This window comes from Aquila chrysaetos, chromosome 4 (genome assembly GCF_900496995.4).
Source record: "Aquila chrysaetos chrysaetos chromosome 4, bAquChr1.4, whole genome shotgun sequence".
NCBI lineage: Eukaryota > Metazoa > Chordata > Aves > Accipitriformes > Accipitridae > Aquila > Aquila chrysaetos.
In genome coordinates, this window is record NC_044007.1 from 1128665 (window position 1) to 1150039 (window position 21375).

A 21375-nucleotide genomic window follows, 5' to 3' on the forward strand; every position below is an offset into this window, starting at 1 on the left:
TGGTACCAGTGATCGCTTCACCCAACATGCCCACTCTGCTTAAATCAGCCTTTCCAGACACTAATTGCTCAGAGCAACATCAGAGCTGGAAGGAAGCTTGCCTGCCAATCTGAAAGTCAATGACCCGTGTTCCTAAAAGCCGTGGTCACACGGCCTAAATTGCAGCAAAAAATGAGGCAAGATGATGAGTAGAGAAGAGGAAGAAAATTTCTCAAACATCAAGGTTTTTTTTTCCTAGCACATTTATAATTTATTGTTACTTAGGCTGATAAATGGCACTAGTACCGAGTGCCATAACCAGAGGCAAGTGTGAGACATATGTTCAGTATAAAACATGCTTGTTCCCCGATAACCGGGCCAGGCTAGAATTTGAGGTGGGGAGACAGGCAGATATCCACTGAGATGCATCCTAAAGCAGGGTCCCCAAAGAGATCCTCCCCATTTTTCTCTTTGCACTTGAAACATGAAAAATTAAGTCCCACAGTGGCTTTAAATAGAAATAAAATTTACACACCATTAACAGCTGAAGCACAATGTGAGAGCCAATAAGCAACTCTACTATGGTCCAGCCATTACACCAAGTGCACTCTATATGTCCTCAGAAATTTATTTATAAAGCATTTTCTTTTTCCTCCCTCCTTGTACAATGGACACAGAGCACGACAGTTTTTAAATGACAAATCAATACAGAGAGCTCTAAAAACCAAATCATATTACAGCTGCATTAGAAATTTTCTTGGACTGTGGCTCATGAAGTATTGAATATTTTCAATTACTCTTCTTTCTCCTTCTCAAGCTGACATAAGAGTTCCTGCGTCGGATGTAAAAATCTGCTCCAAACATTTTCACCCTATGCAGCAGTTTAAGGCTTTTTTTTCTTTTTAGCAGATAAAAGAAAATTCGTGAACAATAAGTGAACCAAAAACAGCGAGGGCAGTAAGTACATCATGCAAAATTGGTAGACCAATTTGGAAGAGTTTGCATTTAACAACATCTGTACTCCATTTATCTCAAGGAATATGAAGAAAAGGCATCCCTTAGAAATATACTTTAATACAGTGGATTAAACAGTTAGAAGCTGGAATAATAGTACAGCTAAACTGGAGCTCTTTCCTCCAATTTAAGAGCTGATCTAAGCTTAAGGAAGAGAGAGTTTCTTGACATCATCAAGTAGCATGGCTTAAGAAGGCAAACTTGGGCTCACCTCCCCAGGAACCATAAAAGCACCAGTCAGAGGGTGCAGGTCAGACTCCACCACCAAGGCAATTCAAGCCATATGTCATGATGCAAGTGTTTCCTCTTCCTCCATCCCACATCTCATGTTAGCAGTCACCTCAGCAAGCTGGACACCCACAAGCACACCTCATGAAGTTCAACAAGGCCAAGTGCAAGGTCCTGCACATGGGTCGGGGCAACCCTAAGCACAAATACAGGCTGGGCGATGAGTGGATTGAGAGCAGCCCTGAGGAAAAGGACTTGGGGGTGTTAGTTGATGAGAAGCTCAACACAACCCAGCAACGTGCATTTGCAGCCCAGAAAGCCAACCAGATCCTGGGCTGCATCAAAACAAGCGTGACCAGCAGGTCAAGGGAGGGGATTCTCCCCCTCTGCTCTGCTCTGGTGAGACCCCACTTAGAATATTGCCTTCAGGTCTGGGGTCCCCAGTACAGGAAAGATATGGACCTGTTGGAGCAGGTCCAGAGGAGGGCCATGAAGATGATCAGGGGGCTTGAACATCTCTCCTTTGAAGACAGGCTGAGAGGGTTGGGGTTCAGCCTGGAGAAAAGAAGGCTCCGGGGAGACCTTATAGCAGCCTTCCAGTGCCTAAAGGGGCGTACAAGAAAAGTGGGGAGGGACTCTTGATCAGGGAATGTAGTGATAGGATGAGGGGTAACAGTTTTAAACTGAAAGAGGGTAGATGTAGATTAGAGGTAAGGAGGAAGTTCTTCACTGTGAGGGTGGTGAGGCACTGGACCAGGTCACCCAGAGAGGCTGTGGATGCCCCATCCCTGGAAATGTTCAAGGCCAGGTTGGATGGGGCTTTGAGCAACCTGGTCTAGTAGAAGATGTCCCTGCCCATGGCAGGGGGGTTGGAACTAGATGATCTTTAAGGTCCCTTCCAACCCAAACCACTCTATGATTCTAAACACATCTTTCCTCTCCCTGGAAATGTACTAGGTTTCTAAGCTTTAGGTGATTAAAAGTATGAGAAGAGTTTTCAAAGTACCAATACACTGGATTTTTAAAAATTTTTTTTTTTTAACATACAGAGGCTCCTCAGAACCCTTCCCACCTCTTTTCTCATTTAAGGGATGCACTTTGAGCTGCCCTGCCATCTCATCTCCCAGCCCCTAGAACAAAAGGAGGGCTTGGAAGAAGGTGGCTAGGAGATGAGATCCCACACACTTTGTCATTTCTATTTCTGTGTCCTGCCACACTTGGATTTTAATTCAAGTTCTTTCTGTCTTTTGATCTTCTCTATCAAATGGATTGCTGCATTAAGACTTCATTATCTTTCCTAGCCAAAAATACTCCAAGTATCTCAACAGCTCTGCTATGAAAGGCAGCATTTAGTCTTCAGGAGAAGAGACTTTCCAGGGAAGAAAGCAGCATATAGCTTCAGCTACAAGCAACATCAGGAGAGCTTTGTTTTAATCTTCCTCCCCCACTGATATTGACCAGGATCTACAGCCAAGGTAGCAAGCGCAGAGCCCAACTCGTAATGAGTTCTACTTTGTCTGTCTATTTGTTTTATTCATTTTGCCTTTGCAATGGAGCAATCACTGTAGGTTTAGTCTGATAGCTTTTCTAAAGCAACAGAGATACTTAACCTTCAAACAATTCCCTTCACATTACAGCCCTTTATTTTTCCCATCCTTGTTCATCCTTGCAAACCCTTTAGTCAATGCTGACAAAAAAAAGAAGGCAATAAATCGGACAGTGGCGTGTATCACTTCCAAGCGTTCAATAGAATCGTAGAATCATTTAAGTTGGAAAAGACCTTTAAGATCATCGAGTCCAACCATAAACCTAATGCTGCCAAGTCCACCACTAAACCATGTCCCCAAGTGCCACATCTACGTGCCTTTTAAATACCTCCAGGGATGGTGACTCCACCACTTCATACACATTGCTTAATATTGTCTTTAAAATAATACCCCCCAACCACAGCTAGCATCCAATTTTTATCACTGATTACTAGCACTGAGTTTTTTTGTGGTAGTTGGATACCATCACTTCATTGCTTTCTAAACATCTCACTTCCAGCTTTGAATGCATATAAAACATTTCTAGGCAAAGCGTTCGTCTACAACACAAACTTCCATTCATTGAGAAGGATCAGAAACATCTGCCTCTGTTCTGGGGCATCATCAGACCATCTTTCTGTACTTCACTATGATTAGCCTCTCTCTTTGGCATCTTGCTTGTTAATTCACAGTTCACTTCTCTCAGTTGTTCAGCATGAATGTCAATACTCTTCCCAACCTCCAGTCTTCCCTTTCAGTTTTTGGTTCTATGAAGCAGACAGAGCAAGAGCTACAAGATCCTCAAATACTAATGCCAACTGTATCGTTAATAGCAGCTCAGATGAAAGAGCAAGGGAAGTGCCGAGAGCACAGCTACTTCCAGCAAAATACCCGCCACGCAGCAAAGCGGAGATGAGCGCACAGGAGTAACCCTGGGCATTTCACCCCAAGAAATGGAGTAGAGTTGGCCATGTTACTTCCACTCCCTTGAGTAGAAAATTGCAACTGCACAGAAGGCAGCTGGCAGCAATATTGATTTGTTAACCTGTACTACTCCATGCTCAGACAGCTCTTCTTCACATGTGACATATGGAAACCTTCTAATGCCCACCTGAAGTCTTCCACTGCCTTAGTTTTTGCTTATAAAGCAATCATCTTTTGCATTATTTCCAAGCTAAAAGGATGTTATCTTTCCTAAGATTGACTGCATGAGCAGATGCAAAGAGCATTTGCTAAACTGTTTCAATGGCACTTTGTACCAAATTATTCCAAGTCACAGTTAACTCCAATCATCCACCTACCCACGCCAGACTTCAGCTGGAGCCTGTCTGCAGACCTCTGGGGCAGACAAAATTATTTTTCAATAATTTTTCCCCCTACACCACCTCTGTTCACCCTTCTAGTTTTGACAGTGCTCATGCTGATGTATATGCTGTTCTCGCTTCAGCAGTTTCTGGTGCATACCTTACTGATGCAAAAAAGGGGTATTCTACATTTATGTTACTACAGCAAATATTTGCCACTACTCCAAAAGACCCATACAAGACCCTTGCTTACAAAGTTTGTCTGGTCGACTCTAGATCCTACCACTTCAGGCAAATCTCCAGGGCAGCAATTCTTAAGCTCATTTATTTCTGCACTGCCTAACCAAATACCTTGAAGGCATTCCTCATTGCACGACTTTCCAGGGCAAGAATGGCTAAAAAAACACACAGAAGAGACATTAAACCTATATTCTCCCCGAGTTAAATTTTGCTGGGATATTTTTATGTTCCCTGTTTTCACCATTGTACCCAAATGACTTCTCTCAGAGTTGCATTAAAGAGGTAAAGGCAATGCATTAAATACAAATATCATTTAGGAACCCAGCAGCCATTTAGGAACCTAAGTGCTGTCTATGTCCTCATTGCAACCACTTGGAACTTCACTGTGTTTCCTGAGCCTGCACTCCAATTCATTCCTTATCACTATCAAAAAGCCTCTACGTTCCTCTCACTGCACGCAACTTTGACGCGTAGCCTGGAGCATCCTCTCCCTCCTTCACATCCATTTTTCTTCTTGCTAGTTTATGTCCCTCTGTATTAACACTACGGTTATGCTGGTTTTCCCCCACATTTCTACTTTGCCAAGCAAACCTGTCTTCCTGACACACCACCTTGTTCCTACTACTTCTTACCTACATAGGGCTTAAGTCATTTATTGCTCATTCCTTTCTTACCTTCTACTTGCTGAGCCCTGTTCTTTAACAGACCTTTGCAGGTTTTTGTAGCCCTCTTGGTCATTTGTGCCTTTCTATTCCCAGTCTAAACACCTCTTAGGGATGTATTAGAAAGAAAATATGATTACACAACCCTGAAGTGGGTAGGTCACTCGGCAAGGATGCGGCTTGAGTCAAAACAGGTTTAAAATTTCATGTACCCTTAAGTTCTTACTAAGCTAAACCTAGTTAAGCTAAAAGGTAGTATCATAAAACTAGCTCAAATAGCCATGTCTTGCCTTAAAGGGTAACATGGACGTACGTTCTTAGAGTGTCATAGTCCAGGGAGTGCAGTTTTTAATTGATTGACATTGATCACTGCAGTTAATTGGATCTTGTCTTCCAGTGGCCAATTCCTTGCCTTCCTGGCAAAGGGCTTCATTTTATAACATGGCTGGGATACTTAATAGTATGAAACACTCTCTGGATATACTTTTGAATGCTATGGACCAAGTTACCTTGTCCATAACTTCATTACAGCTGCTAGTTTGTGTCCACACTGGAGAGCTAATGAGGAAGGGAAGGTCTCCTTCGACTTTCTGGAGGGAGCCGTGCCTTTGCCTCCCACAAAGACTGCCTTTAAAAAACAGGAGACAACCAGCCTTTGCATAGCTCCAGGATAAAGATCTTCCAAGAGTCTACTCACAGAAGAGCATGGCAATTATATTTCAGCAAACCATAGGATTAAAATATCACTTAGGGAATGGGAAAATAAAGGATACTTAGCAATATTTAAGATCCAGATATTAAAACCATTAGGAGATATTCACCTCGAAGATATTTAAGTTCATGTGCTCCCAACACAGTCAAGAGATGTACTAGAGCTTTGTTAAGAGGACACTAGGATCACCAAAAATTCTAGCCTTTTCTTTATGCCATCCTGCTGGAGTCCAGTCCCGTTAAAAGCTCTACCATCGCTCACAAAACCCTTTGCAGCTACATAAAGTCACGGACCCAGAGCTGTGATTGCTACGTACCCATCTCCCAGGACCACAGAAGATGAAGACAGGGTCTCCTGTCAGTAGACAGGATACTGGGCTAGTAAACCTCTGCTCCAACTTGGTATAAACAATCCTATTTCAGCTTCTTTCCCTCCTGAATTCACACCTGAAGCCCAAGCCTAGGGCATTACAACTCAGACACTTCCCTCAAACAGATAAAGCACTTTTCATGCCAGTCCACATTCCCAGCTGAAGTCAATCTCCAACGTGGCTCAGCACTGACACCATACAATGCTCCCGGTCCCTCATACCTACCGTCCCAGGGAGAGGTGTGGGAATCTGCAGCTAAAAAGCAGGGCAACTGATACTGCCCAAAACCCCCCACTTTATTCCCCATTTCAGGGGGCAGGTGGCCGGCTTTCAGGTTACCAGACTTCAGGGTTTTAAGGCTTCCGTGATGCAATTCTGCAACAAATCCCAACTGAGGCAGTTTTGGTTTTTAGGGTTTAGCCATGATATACTGCAATCGGAGCAATCTGTGTGCCATAATCATACCAATGCACTGAAGGAGCACACTAACATACCTGGGTGACATTAATTTCAGTTTTGGTATCTTGGCATGGTATCAATGCCTCTTTTGGTAATTTCAATCAACAGATTACCAGAAAACTTCTAGCCTTTCAAATGTATGGCTAAAAATCATTTGATCTCTATCTGTAAAACAATCAGCGCAGTGAGACTGAACTGGAACTTACCCCAGATATTCTTAATTTCAGTGCCACGTCCTCGGGATTAACACACACAAGTCTCTCATCACTTTGGGATAAATCCTGTGCCTGTATTCAGAACGGTAGGTCAGTACTTTGAGTGCTGACTTTAAGTTGTCAATATACTGAAGAATCAAGGGAAAAAAAAAAAATATTCTAGAGCTAAGACAGCATTTTGTTTAAAAAAAAAAAAAAAAAAAGATTCTGCTGCTAGGCAAGATCCCAGTAGCCATGTGAAATTGAGTTGAATGACTGGAGACAAGATGAAAGTAGTTACGTGACAGCCGCTTTCCTGCCACGCAGACACTAAAGCCAGAGGCCCACCTTGAGATGGGAGCTGAAAATGCCAAGATAATCCTGAGGGTTAAATGATTTTTACCATACAGGATAGTCTGAAATGCATTATGAAAAAGAAAGCAAGCACTTGGATCACGCTTATGTGGGTGGAGGGAGATACATGAATCATTGATAACCTTTAATTACTTCAATGTGCAGATTTGCAGCCTTCCCCAGTAGCCTCTGTAGGTCCCTTTTCCAAGCTCACAAGTTCTCCAGAATGAAACCAACTCCAGGACATCTGTTCATGGCACTAGCATATTAAATACACTGCTCTAGCCTCAGTTTTCTGTGTTTAGGTATTTTGCACCTTTCATTTCTGTGAAAGGGAACAAAGAAGGGAATCAGAACTCGAGTCTTGGCAGTGGGACCTGAAACAGAGAGGGATTACTCTTAAGTTCAGTCTGTTTAGCTTTGAAACTAGCACCTAACCCCAGGGTGCCAAAATGAAATATTTTTGCTTTGGTTTTGACTGTACAGGCAGCTATGCATAATGTTTGCAGTTCTACATGCTAATGCAAAGCAAGCATGCTTCCATTCTGAAGGCTTGCCTTGTTATCAGCCACTAGGAAGGTGCTTTGAAGCATGGAGTTATACTACGAGACACAAGACTTAGCTGCAGTACCTGAGTAGACTTGCTTTATATGTAGGTATTCCTGCAAAACCATACCCCAAAAAGGTTGCTTTCTCCCTATTTAAAAGGCTTAATGGAAGATATTTGCACTGCATAGGGGGAAAATTTATACAGTGTTATCCGCAAGTGTGTTTTTAGCCGCATTATCCGCGTGCTCTAAGTGCAGATGGAGAGACATATGTCAGGAGTATCCAAAAGTACATATACAGTTTTTTATATTTTCCCTATTGCTAAAAGGATAGACACCTCAAGATTCAAATGGCTACAGACCCCTCCATTTGCTTATAAGACACGTTGATTCACTAAAGTAACACGCTTGAGGAATGGTCAAATAACACCCGCAGTGCTGCACGGCCAAGAGCTGATGGAAAGCTCATCCCTATTCAGGTAAGATCAAGCAAGACCATTTACGAGAGCACGGCATCTGAAACGGATAGCCACTGGCTAGAAACTCCAGCCAAACTTTCCTTCGAGTTTTGGAGCACTACCTCTAAACGTCTTTGATCCATTCTCAGAGCAACTTTCACCAGATTCCCGTTAAATAGACACGAATGTTCACATTCCTATCAGCACTGGTCACATGAAACGAGGCAGCCATGGTGAGACAAATGTAACCTGTGGCTTACAGGTCTGGATTAGATACTTCCTTATGTAGAGAAGCATCAGACAACAGAGAGTTCTGCTGCGAAACCTGTTCCTCCTGCGCACCAAGCTTGGTTTCTACCAAGGGTTTGTATTAGTCTCCTGTTTGGAGTGTCGTCTTTTCAGATGACAACTTGGGGGATTGTGGAGATGACAGAACAAGCCCTGGTTTCCCCCCACTGCATTATTCTATGTTCCTCCTATAGCCTTCTCCACACAAGCCCTCCTCAACCTCATTCTGTGCTCTGCTTTAAGTAGTAAAGTCATGCCTCGGAACAAGGTTGATTGTTGTCATCCTCCGGTACAAGAACCTACTTTTTGACACTGTTAAGACAATTCATAAAAAAGCTCCTTTTGTCAGGAGTCTTGCCTCAGCTTGGAAGCCCATCCCATGTTAGAACATATTTTGAGTAAGGCAGGCATTGTGCCTTCTCAATCCAGGTGGCTTTCAAACCCTGATCAATACATTCAGAGCAAGTCTTCTCTTCTTACAGAACTTATTCCCACTTCTGCTTGTAATCACAAACCCTGTCCATGCAAGTTCTCCCTTCTGACTGAAGAAGAAAGGTGCATTGCTTAGGCAAGCTCAAGTTTGACAGAAAAATAATGACTGCAGAGGTGCTTGTCATGGTTTGAAGTTCTAGGCACATTACTTACCTTGAACAAAAACCTAGAGAACTTCCTATTTAAAGAAAAAAAAAAAAAAAAAAAAAAAGAAATGTCTAAGACAGAAAATGTGCTAAGGTGTTCTCTAAACCACTGTTGGTTTTTTTGGGGGGGGGGGAGGGATGGGGGGACAGGGATGGATGGGATGGGGGGACAGACACGGGGACACGGACACGGGGACATTGTTCAAGCACGTGCTCCACCTACTTCCACACATACGATCCACTGCACTGAACAGCCACACTACAATACAGACTCCTCAAGGTGACATTCAGAAGATGTTAGATATGCAGAACTAGAAGGGGAAAAGAAAAGGCTTCTAAATGAAAGCAGTGTTGATGTATTCATTTGCAATTTTTCCTTACAGCCTTACAGCAGTGCTGTTGGGAGCTCTGACAGATTCAACAGCATCTCTTGAAAATGGCACAGAAGGTGGAAGTAGGGAACCGAACGCTCTCTGCAGCCTTGGGTGGGGCAGGGGGTGTAGTGAAAGTCCTTTTAATCTGGAATTAAAAAAATAAAAATAAAGAGCTTCCTGTATGCTTTTGCTACCCCACTGCTCAATTTCATCAAGCCACTCTCAATTAGGAACACACTCATCATGACGCAAGCTCCTCCGGTCCTTGCATCATCCGCGCGGGAGACTGCAAGGCAGCAACGCGAGCCCTCCACCCCAGCTGAGCCTGCTGCGATCCAGTGAGCCGAGTTTCCCATCCACGCACGGCACAGCCTGCGTCAGGAAGCCCCAGGGAGGCCCAGCACCTCACCGTCCGTGCTGTGCCACTTCTGCCTCTGAGCTGGAGCATCATCGAGCCAGCTGGGAGCACACAGAGAGCAAACGTCTGCCTGCAGCCTTCTCCAGAAACAGACCTTTGGTGGCCACTGCTCACCCAGTCCCAGTGTGTAACTCTGGATGGAGATCCCTCTAAATTGTCACCTTTCAATAATTATAAGGGGCTTATAAGGAAGAAGGGGACAGACTTTTTAGCAGGGCTTGTAATGATAGGACAAAGGGTAATGGTTTTAAACTCAAAGAGGGGAGATTCGGACTAGATCTAAGGAAGAAATTTGTTATGATGAGGGTGGTGAAACACTGGACCAGGTTTGCCCAGAGAGGTGGTCGATGCCCCATCCCTGGAAACATTCCAGGTCAGGTTGGACGGAGCTCTGAGCAACCTGATCTAGTTGAAGATGTCCCTGCTCATGGCAGGGGGGATTGACTAGATGGTCTTTGAAGGTCCCTTTCAACCCAAACCATTCTGTGATTCTAAATGGCAAGTCCTGCCTAGTGCAAGGAAGGAAAGAAGCACCTTCCTGCTCTCCCCAAAGCCATGCAGAGGAAAAAAACAAACACAAACAACAAAAACCTGAGCTCTAACAATCCCAGTGCTTTGATACTAATCCTGGATGTAGATTGGCATACCGAGATATGCCCGCTCTTATTTCCCAGAGCAGGCTGTAGGTAGAGGTCAAAAAATTGAAGGGAAGGTTTCTTAGGAACTAGAGAGGCAGAGGAAGCATCGCCTTACAAGTAAGCATTGAGATCTATTGCCACGAAGGAGAAAGGCAAGAAACCCACCGGGGATGTCACAAAGGGGAAGGGTCTCAAATCGCTCAGACCTCAGTCTCCTCCCTACCTTGGAAAGGAAAACTGCGTTAAAAAGAAAGCTTGCCATGTGGACGGCTCCTTTAGGTGTTGAGCTGCCAGCACTGCAGATGTCCTTGAGAGACAACCACCAGAAGCCCAAGGTAGCTACAGCGACTTGAGTAACCTCTTGTTCTCCTCCCCACGCTCCCTTTTTGCAATACCCACAGCAGAGAAGGCTGCCAGGGACTGTGGGGAGCCAACCTGCTCCCTTCTCCGTACAACCACTGGATTTAACTCCAGCGAGGGCTGAAACATGATCTCAACTCCAAAAAAAACCCCAAGCAGCAAGTAGCAGAGGTCATGCTTAGTCAAGCGGATGCAAAGCAAGGAAATCAGAGTCCAGCAGTCTCAGCAAACAATCTCCTCCGTGCTCATTTCACCCAAATCCCACTTCTTTTCTGGGAAGTGGATGAAAACCACAAGGCTCGCCAAGAGCCTGCTGATCTGGTCAGAGATGCATGCACACAAATGCCTCAACTCCTCTGCTCCAAACAGTGATTTTTCTGACTGGGTTTTTTTTTTTCCCCCTAATTCTTCCCAAATGTTCCTGACCACATTAAATGTTGCCAGAGGCGTTTGTGTTTTTGTTATATGTTTTGTTTTTTTAAAGCCTCAGCCGCCGCAGCGCACCAAGCACACGGAGAAGGTTCTACAGGATTTCTCCTGTCCCTGCCTTTGAGGGGATGTGGATTCACAGATGCACACGTTAGATTAAAGGGACCAAAGAAGCTTATGAAGCAGAACAACAGCATCCAGAAAGCCAACTTCAGGTCAGCAACAGGATTCAGAAAGTACTTAAGAGACAGCTTAATTACCAATAAAAACCGATGATACACCCGTATATCCTGCATAGCGTTGCGTGTGTGCTCAGTGTGCTGCTTGGCCAGCTTGAGATGCGTTCCTCAATATGAGTAATTTAACAGACGGACACCAAAAAAACCCAACCCTAGCATACCAAAAGGAAGGAAGACAGGCTCTTCAAGAAGCAGCATTTTCCCTTTCGAGTCCACGTGTAACTCTGCATCCTAGCACGCTGCCAGGGACAGCGTGTTGCTGTTTCATTTGTAGTCTTTTAAAGGATTTAGACTTCAAAGAGGGACTATTTGTCCAAACATCCCAGACAGACCATGGGTTGACTCTAGTAACCTAAATTCCACCGTTATTTAAACACACCCTATTGTCCATCCTTCTCTTCTAGAAAGGAAACTGCCACATTGCAGTCAATAAGCGATTGCACTTTTCCATCTAATGCAATGATCTCTCCCAACTGTGTGTGTGAAGTGCTCTCAGGCTTGCAAGAAGCGCTACAGAAAGATCAATAAAAATCATAATACTATAGCTTCAATTCGTAGAGTAAGTAACGTTTCTGGATGGTAAAAAGCTTGGGTTTCCAAACACGTTGCCTGTGGAAGTCATTTACATTCAAGCAGAGCGCAGAGCAGAGAGGGAAGATCAATAAAAATGCAACGAGGCAGACAGAGAAATGTCATCACCTCGGGAAGAGGCAGCCCAGAAACCGCGTGCATCTGACAAGAGCACAAATGGACCAGACACATGTGTTTTCTGTAGGGGCTACACCATAAGGAAGGCACCTAGCTTCAATTCAGAGATTTTTCTATACTTCTCAGTGGTAAAGAGGAAGGAGACTGCACGGTCAAAACCAGTCATGGCCCAGAGAGCTGAGATCCCAGACTCCAGTGTTATTTTATTGCATGACTTTTGACACATCGAGGTCTCTTCTCTTCCCATCTGTAGAATGGGAACAGTGTTGGGGTTGTTCAGCCTGGAGAAGAGAATGCTCCAGGGAGACCTTATAGCAGCCTTCCAGTACCTAAAAGAGGCCTACAAGAAAGCCAGAGAGGGACTTTTTGCAAGGGTGTGTAGTGATAGGACAAGGGGTAATGATTTTAAACTGAAAGAGGGCAGATTTAGATTAGATATAAGGAAGAAATTCTCTACATTGAGGGTGGTGAGGCACTGGAGCAGGTTGCCCAGAGAGGTTGTGGATGCCCCATCCCTGGAAAGTGTTCAAGGCCAGGTTGGACGGGGCTTTGAGCAACCTGGTCTAGTGGAAGGTGTCCCTGCCCATGGCAGGGGGGTTGGAACTGGATGGTCTTTAAGCTCCCTTCCAACCCAACCATTCTATGATTCTATATACACAGATGCAGAATATACCCATCCTACAGTGAGGTCAGAAATCCTAAGTTTTGGCATGCAACGCTACATTTTAATCCAACATTTGCTGAGGTTTTTACTCTAATTTATAACCCCCAGCCCCTACACACAGCACTATAAGAGTGACCTGCAAGCCACCTTTAGGTCAGGTATCAACTGATCCAAGGCTGGCTAACTCACTGGTGGCCGTGACACCGGCCAGCCCCCAGGTATCCCTCCTCTATGCCACATTCCAGCCCAGCTACCACTAACGCCCTGTTCCTTACACCCCTCCCTCCCTTCCAGCAAGGGCTTTCTTCACCATCAAACTGTGTTTTAGAAAGTCAGCACTAACAAGCAAACTTTAACACTAGCCAGAAGTCAAAAAGCTCTGCTCCATACCAGAAACATAACTTCCCATCAATGTTCAATCCAGGAACAAAACCTTCTAGGATCACGCTGTCTGTAAAATACAATAAGCAAAGCCTTCTCCCTCTGACAGTCTATTTCAGGCCTCATTTGCTGCAAGTTTTATGAGATGTTAATCAACATCAAAAATTTCCACATCTTTCACTGCAGGAATAGTGGTTTCTGCTCTCTGAATTACACCACTGGGTTACTACACGTCACAGTTAATGAGCCCTCTCTGTCCATTTCCATCTCCTTCCCATTTATTGTTTAAAAATACTTTAACAATTTGAAAACAGTCTTTTTTTTCTTCATTTGAGAGCACAGAGATGAGGATAGCCAGTTGCCTGCCAATCAGCTGGGACAGTACCAGAAGTCAGAGCGACGTATTTGGCTCCCTAAAAATTGGGCATCCATCAGGACTGCCTCTTGCGGAGCTGTTTGTGAGAATGCTTAAAGGGCAGGAGCAGTCCCAGCAGCAAGAGGAAGAAAATAAATGCAATCACCAGATCTATTAAGGCCAGAGAAACAGTGAGGGCTGAAGAATTTGAGAAACGAGGCACCTCCCATTGTAACAGCACAATGTGGTTCTTTCACTGCTAGCCAGGAGCTGGTAAACCGAGAAAACCAGCTTTGGGGGTTCCTGTGAGCAATTTAAGGAGTAACGACTAATTCCAAGGGCACAGTGCAGATGCTATCTAGAGAGTGCTCCACTTCTTCCCCTCAGCACCTGGAGTACATTTATCCCTTGCTTGCTTCTTGGCAACTGGAATTAAAAATAGCCAGCCTGGATTAGTTGCAAAGTGAAAAAAAGAAAAGTATTACAGCAGAAATGTTTATTTTTGAGAAGAGACAGAGGAGGAAGAGGAAAGGTCTAGGTTCAATGCGTTATCTAGAGCATGTAAGGAAATAATCACTGAAGCAAAAATGCAGGAGGGAGAGCATGGCTGCTGAAGACAGGAACAAGAAATTATTTTTTAGAGGTACTGGAGGGAAGAGGTCATCGTAACATTTGTAGTGATCTTAATCAGCAGCCAAAATGAAGTTCTTACTGATATTTATTATCTGGGGCAAACATGTCCAAATAGGCATGCCATAAAAATGCTGCTGTACACTGGCAGTGGCTACAGTCAAGCCTAAAAATCCTACACCTGATGATTTATGATCCACCACCCAAGAGCCAGACCCCTCCATGGCTCTGCCGCACTGTCAGGGAACTTGCAGCCCCACCGGATTATGCATAAATTTAACTCCTGGAATCAGCTCAGTCCCTAGAGACTTCTTGGTTGTGTTTAGTGGTTTTGTTTCGGTTTGTGGGTTTTTGTTTAAAGGTTGTTGGGTAGGGTTTTTGTTTGGCTGGTTTTTTTAAATCATGTATATTCACAAGTTACTAGAGATGAGTTGCTAAAACTTTCATCTTTCAGAAGAGGAACAACACACCACAAGTCTTTGGTCTTAATATGATTGCCAGAATGGTTTGAGGACTTCAGCCTTGCCCGAACCAGTCTTAAACCAAGATACCTACTCATGAGACACAATGTCTGCTATCTAGATTATAGTTTACCTAGAAACCTACCCAGAAAAACTCGCCCTGGACCTTCAGCTTCACCAGCCTAAATGCAGATTGAGGAGTCAGAGCAGACTGACCCAGGAGAAATAATGGTCAGGTCAGTTGGCCTGAAGAAGGACAAGCCACAACAGGACATTATTGCTGGAACAGGGATTTAGGAAGCTGCTCCTAGTTCACTATCTAAAGTAGTTACTTTGTGTGTGGGAGGAAGTTGTCTACACCAACACGCTGCACATTTCTACAGCTCAAGCCTTCAACCCCACAAACATTTCCCAGATGACAAACCCCACGTGGTGGCAGGAGCTGATGGCATGCAGCTTAAGGACTTGATCAAGACCAAAGTAGGTCACCTTCAAATCGAGGTACAAAATTGTGGATTCACCTAATCCTCCAGGACAGCTCCTCACAAAGCTTTAAACAAGCACAAAGTCAAGATAACTCCTTCCCTGGAACTCTGCCCGAGAGCATCAGGCTTATCCTTAGAGAGGACCCTCATGATGCAACAGGCCCCCTCCACCTTCCTGCTAAAGAAGGGTCACATTGGTCCACATGACAAGATTTACTCATGCTTTGTCCAGTCTAAGCTGAAATATTTCAACAAACAAGACTCCATCATTTCTCTAGAAAAAAAGGTTTCACAGCAAAGTTCAGTCTGCCAGGAAGCACCCAACACACAACCTGGACATCCCTTATCCCTCCCTGGAAGCGTTCAAGGCCAGGTTGGATGGGGCTTTGAGCAACCTGGTCTACTGGAAGGTGTCCCTGCCCATGGCAGGGGGTTGGAACTAGATGATCTTTAAGGTCCCTTCCAACCCAAAGCAGTCTATGATTCTACGACATTGCCAGAACTGGCTTAAGGATTTTGGAGACTCAAGAGTCCTAACTGAGAGATGAGTTGTAGATATCACAACTACAGGCAATCAGGCAGCTTTCAACTGCTGAAAGCCCCAGCTCTAAAGACAGAGTTAGATACAGACAGGCTGCTGGGATTGTCCCAGATTTTACCACTTTTTAATATTAAAGAGGTGGAGGAGCAGCTCTGTAAACAGGCAAGCAAAACAAACACGCACCAGATCTACAATCAGCGGCACCGCGCTCCCAAGTGGCTCTGCTCTTGCGCAGGGCTGTTTGACAACACATGCCCAGGAGGTCTGATGTCAGACCAACGATGCATGCGCAGCTGTTATTTCCCCATTTTTCAGAAGCCAGGCACTCCATAAAATACTTTTTTTTTTTTTTAATTATTATTATTTTGGACAGGATCTGGGATTCAACTACGTTATCTAAAATGTCTGTAAACCCTACAGCTAGTTGATGGGTTGGAGAAGCTCTCTCAACCATCAGGTCTAGGTCCTATATTCCTGCTTCAAGAAGATGCTCTCTTACCACTCATGTAGTTATAACCCACAATCACGCATCCACAATGCCCAGTATAGGCTAGGAAGAATGAGGCAGAAGGGATTTACTTTTAAATCAGAATAAAAAGCTGGCCCTGTCATCCACACAACCTGTATCATCTCGCTGCTCTTATGTTGCCAGGTTTGTTAGCGTACCTAAACACACCTTCATTAATCTTCGTAAAGCTGGTCCAGAGTACGCCTAGCATCACTGTTAAACATAACAGCTGCAGCAGCTGTCTAGGACTAACCATAAAAACCACTCGGTGGTTGCAACCAGGGTAGAAAGTGGCTCCTGTCCCAACAGGACGGCAGCAGCAAAAAAAAGATAATCCCCAAAACCAAAACAAAACCCACGCACCCACCAACCACACACTCATCGTCACGGGTATCAGAAAAATCCTTTGCGAAATGCAATGTCGGTCAGGATTTGGACAACCTTCAACAGCCCAGACTTCAGCAGTCTCCCTCTCCTTCCAACCTTTTACGGTTGGACTCGACGATCTTAAGGGTCTTTTTCCAACCTAAATGATTCTATGATCCTCTGACCCCTCCTCACTCCCACCACCCCAACGCAACACCCCAGCAGCAAGTCCCATGCCACGCAGCAGCGGGACCCTCCCAGCAAAGACACAGCTGGCACCCAATTTAACCACATTTATCCTCCTGCATCTATTCACCCACCTTTTATTCAGCTGCAAGCTATGAAGCTCTGGGCTCTTGGCCAACTGGCTGCATCTCCTCTCTCTCTCTCTCTCTCTCTCTCTCTCTCTCTCTCTCTCTCTCTCTCAGAGCTGCAGGTTACAGGAGACTATGGCATTTCTGCTTCTCTTATTAGGATAGTTAATGACCTAATTTAAGCCATGTAGAGTATACCCAGGAATTACAGTTACAGGCTCCTCAAATGAAGTTAACAATAAATCACAGAAATTCAGCTGCGAGCACTTCTCAGGCACCTTTGTATCAGCAATATTAATTTTACCAGGAGGACAGCAAGTTCGCTCCCTCCCCTCTTTTTAAGCCACTGACAAATCTTGCTAGCAGCCTTGTTTGAAAAAGCTCCTTTGAGCCCATCTCCGGCTCCTTTGGAAGGGAGCTCCATGAAGACATCTGGCTCACAGACAGGCTAGACCTTGATTTGTCTTGATCTGCAGCAGGAAGAATACAGCAACCGTAGATTTTGGTGGGAAATTCCCCGTCAGCGGCTCCTTTAGCATCAGAGCAAAGACTTCCCTAGAGATCGAGGGCCTCGACATATACCTTTCTTCCCAAAGGAAGGGCACTGAAATTATCTGTCCCAGGGGTATTAGCATAACTCAAGTCGTTGGGATTAACATTAAAGAGTCATTTAGACTTGAAAGCCCTCCCAGGTACTGGTGGGATGAGGTGCGCTGCCATCAGCGATTCAAACTCCAGCGCAGAGTTCAATTAATCCAAATTTTAGGCTGGGAAGATAGCTCCTGATCAGCTGAGTGTACGTACCAGCCAAGACACACCGAAAAGAAGTTACTGGTTGCTGATGGGCGAGGATCTACAAAACGCCGTGGGAGATGTCTGTGCTTCTCTTTGACTGGAGGAAGGATAACACCGCTAGATGCCTTGAGCCCTCCCTCTTGCACCCATCCTAAGCAATGGGGAAGAAATACATAGCTTCTCCCTTCCAAAAAAAATAGAGGTGTACGGCACGGAACAATACTCAGTAACAGAACTACAAGAGGCATTTATTAACCAACATAAGATCACATCTCGCAAGCATAAGCCAACATTTCGCATCCACAGACTAATTCACATCCACAAGCACCAAATACTGTCAGTCTCGTTCCCCCCCGCCCCCTCCCAAAGTCAGCAGCGAGACAGTTTGCAGCAGCCAGATGATGGAATCACAAGGGTGTTGGTTCCCCCTAGCACCAAAGAAATCAGCTCCCAACGTCGCTGCAAATGAAGGAAACAGATTTGCAGCAAGGTGCAATCACGCTGTTTTTAACGATCATGTGGTATATTAACATTCAGCTGCAGCTACTGCCTGGGCAGACACTTCATGGAGGAGATCAACCAACCATCCATGGATGGTAGCAGCAACGGCACGGCCACCGATGCTGGCCTGACAGCATGAAACACAGTGTCACATCTTGCTTAAGACCGGTCCAGATACACTCAGCCAGAGGCACACCCCTGTCCAAGCCACCTGCTGCTTGTAGGTACCCAAGAGCTCACATCGAGCTCCCCAATTTCATTACTTTTCTTTTAAAAACGTTTTGGGTTTTTCTCCCCCCTCCCTTAAGCCCACCCAGCTGCATGTGCCAGGTGAGGTACTGGAGCACAGCAGCTGCGGGTTTATCTGTAGAGGTCACTCAAGGGTTGATTAAACTGCTATCGCCAAGGAAGGAAGGGAAAAAAAAAAAAAAAAAAATCCCATCCTGCAGTTTTTGCAGCTGGAGAATGCAGGTCTGGGGAAGCAGCAGAGCAGCGCAGAGAGGAAAAAAAAAAAAAAAAACCCAACCAGCGGCTCACCATCCACGACACATGTGAAATAAATAACCCCCGTTCCAGCACAAACACCACAATTCAGCCATTTCTCCCCCCTTCAAGACCAGTGCATTCCCCCCCCAAACCTCTGTGCACCCCACTGCAGCCTCCCCACCCCCTGCAGGTACCCTGATCCCTGCCCGCACCCCTTCCCCAGCGCATCCCTGCATCCACACCCACTCGCATGCCACCCTGTGTGTGTCCCCCCCACGCACCCCCCTGCGCCCTGCCACACCTTACACCTCCGTAAAAATACTTCCCGTGGCTGCATCCCAGGGGGTGGGATCCAGCCCAATCCATAACCCCCCCCACAGAGCATCCACAGGGAGCAGGATGGGGTTGGATCCAGCGCCCCCCCCACATAACCCCCCATCACAGGGAGCAGGCTGGGATCCAGCCTAATCCATAACCCCCCCACGGGGAGCAGGGTGGGATCCAGCCCCTCCATAACCCCCCCACGGGGAGCAGGGTGGGATCCAGCCCCTCCATAACCCCCCCACGGGGAGCAGGGTGGGATCCAGCCCCTCCATAACCCCTCCACGGGGAGCAGGGTGGGATCCAGCCCCTCCATAACCCCCCCACGGGAAGCAGGGTGGGATTGAGCCCCTCCATAACCCCCCCACGGGGAGAAAGGTGGGATCCAGCCCCTCCATAGGGAACAGGGCAAGATCGAGCCCCTCCATCTCCCTACTGCAACCACAGGGAACCAGGCGGGTGCATCCAGCCCCCACCCCATGCACCAAAAGTCGGGGGGGGGGGGTGCAGAGTGGGCTTGGGATTCACCCCCACCCCACGCACCCACAGAGAGCGGGGTGGGGTTAGAATCCAAACCTACACCACGCCGAGCAGGTGGGGATGCCCCCCCCCTCCCCCAAAATAAATCGAGGTGGTGCTAACAGCCCTCCCCCCACCCCCGAAGGACCAGAAAAAGAGGGGAAAAAACACCCCCTCCCCAAAAAGGGGCACAGATACACCCCAAAGTGGGGGGGGGGGGCGGGCAAACACCCCTCAGGGCACCTTAAAGAGGTGGGGGCACCCCCATAACCCCTATATAGATCTATATGGAGTGGGGGGGAGAGGGAAGACCCCCCCCCCGTAATATAAAGGGGGGCCAGACCCCCCCCTCAGCGCCCCCGGGGGGGCCTTTGGCCTTTGGCCCCCCCGGGGGCGCTGAGGGGGGGGTCTGGCCCCCTTAAGAGAGGGTGAGCAGCCCCAACGCCCCCCCCCCCCTCAGCCCTCAGGCCCCCTCAGAGAGCTCCCCCCCCCGCCCCAAAACCCCACCCCGCGGTGCCGGTTCTCACCTCTCCGCCATATTCCCGGCGGCCCTACCGCTCGGCGGCGGCCTCGGCCCCGGTTCGGCCTCCCATGACCCCGGTGGGCTACCGGGAGGGCGACCGACCGACCGACCAACCAACCTTTTCCTTCCTCTCCCCCCCCCCCCCCCCCCGTACGGTTTCCCCCCTCACGGCCGCCCCGCCGCTGACTGAGGACCGGGGCTCGCGCCGCGGCCCCGCCGCGTCCCGCCGTCACCAGCGACAACGGCGGCGCCGCCAATAGGGAGAGGCGGAGGGGGAGGAGCCTCGCGGCTCCGCCACGCCCCTCCCGCTCAACCTCCGCCTCAAGACGCGTCCCTCCCCTTTTCAAGCCACGCCTCCTCCCCTGGGGGGGAAAAAAAGGGGGGGCGGGGGGAGGGCGGAGGGGCGGGGCGAGCGTCGAGGGCTGATGGGAGCGGTAGTTCAGCAGCGCGCATGCGCGCTGGGGGGGGGCACGCCTGCGCCTTACCTCTACCCCCGCTGCGCGCATGCGTAAACCCCCGCGCCCCACAGCCGCCATTACCTGTGTGTGTCCCCCCCCCTCGACCTCCACCCGTGTCCATGTACCCAGTCCCTCCCTAGGGTCACTGGGATGGATTGGGACCCCAGACCGGGGGGGGGGGGACACCAGCCCCTTGGGGCCACGCCAGCCTGCACGGTCTCCCCAACTTGGCCGGGGGGGGGGTGTCCCCCCGCTGCAATTTGTCCCCTCCGCTCTAAACTCTTCCTCTCACCGTCCTGGTTTCACCTCGCTTCCCATCACCTCGTCCCTCCTGCTCCATCGGACGGGAGTTTCCTCACCGCCGTGCCCCTCGGCGCTTCTCCCCGCTTCATGGGCGGGGGGGCACCCCAATGGCCTGAGCACCCCAAGGATGAAGCCCAAAATGGTGGTGGGGGGGACGACACACACGCACATTCAACGGGGGACGCCGGGCCGGGGTTGACACCGGAGTTGAAGACACCAGGAGAACTTGGAGCAGCTTCTGCCCCATGTCCAACTCTTCTGGGGATGGCATGACTAAAGGAATTGGGAGAAGCAGTTCATTGGTTTCAGTTTGTCAGGAGGGGGCAAGTTCGGTCACGGTATGAAACCACCCACAAAACCTTTTATTACCTTTCAAGCCCCAGCGTAACTTGCAAACTCGAAGGAATTTGGCCGACTGTCCTCCTGGTTGTCTCACCAGGACGGTGTCGGCGCCGGCGTCTTCAGCGCAGGGGTGCCCGGGGCTCCTGGCTGCTCATCTAATGTTCTTTGCCACAGCCGTAACAGCTTGTTGACATTCAACCGGTGGCTTTTTGGAGCAGAAACACCCAAGAACGTCACGTTTTCTCCTCCAAGCTCCTTTGAGATGTGCACAGTGCAGGTCAG

At 47.5% G+C, this 21375-nt stretch overlaps 1 protein-coding gene across 1 annotated transcript in view; it reads right to left on the reverse strand.

Annotated features, from left to right (window-relative positions):
* ARHGAP39 (Rho GTPase activating protein 39) overlaps positions 1-20129 on the reverse strand; it is a 147135-nt gene extending 127006 nt beyond the window's left edge. Inside the window, exon 1 of the mRNA XM_030011655.2 lies at positions 19995-20129. Coding sequence (XP_029867515.1) covers positions 19995-20005 — 11 coding nt within the window. The 5' untranslated portion in view covers positions 20006-20129. The remainder of the gene's footprint in view (positions 1-19994) is intronic.
* Positions 20130-21375: the final 1246 nt, after the last annotated feature.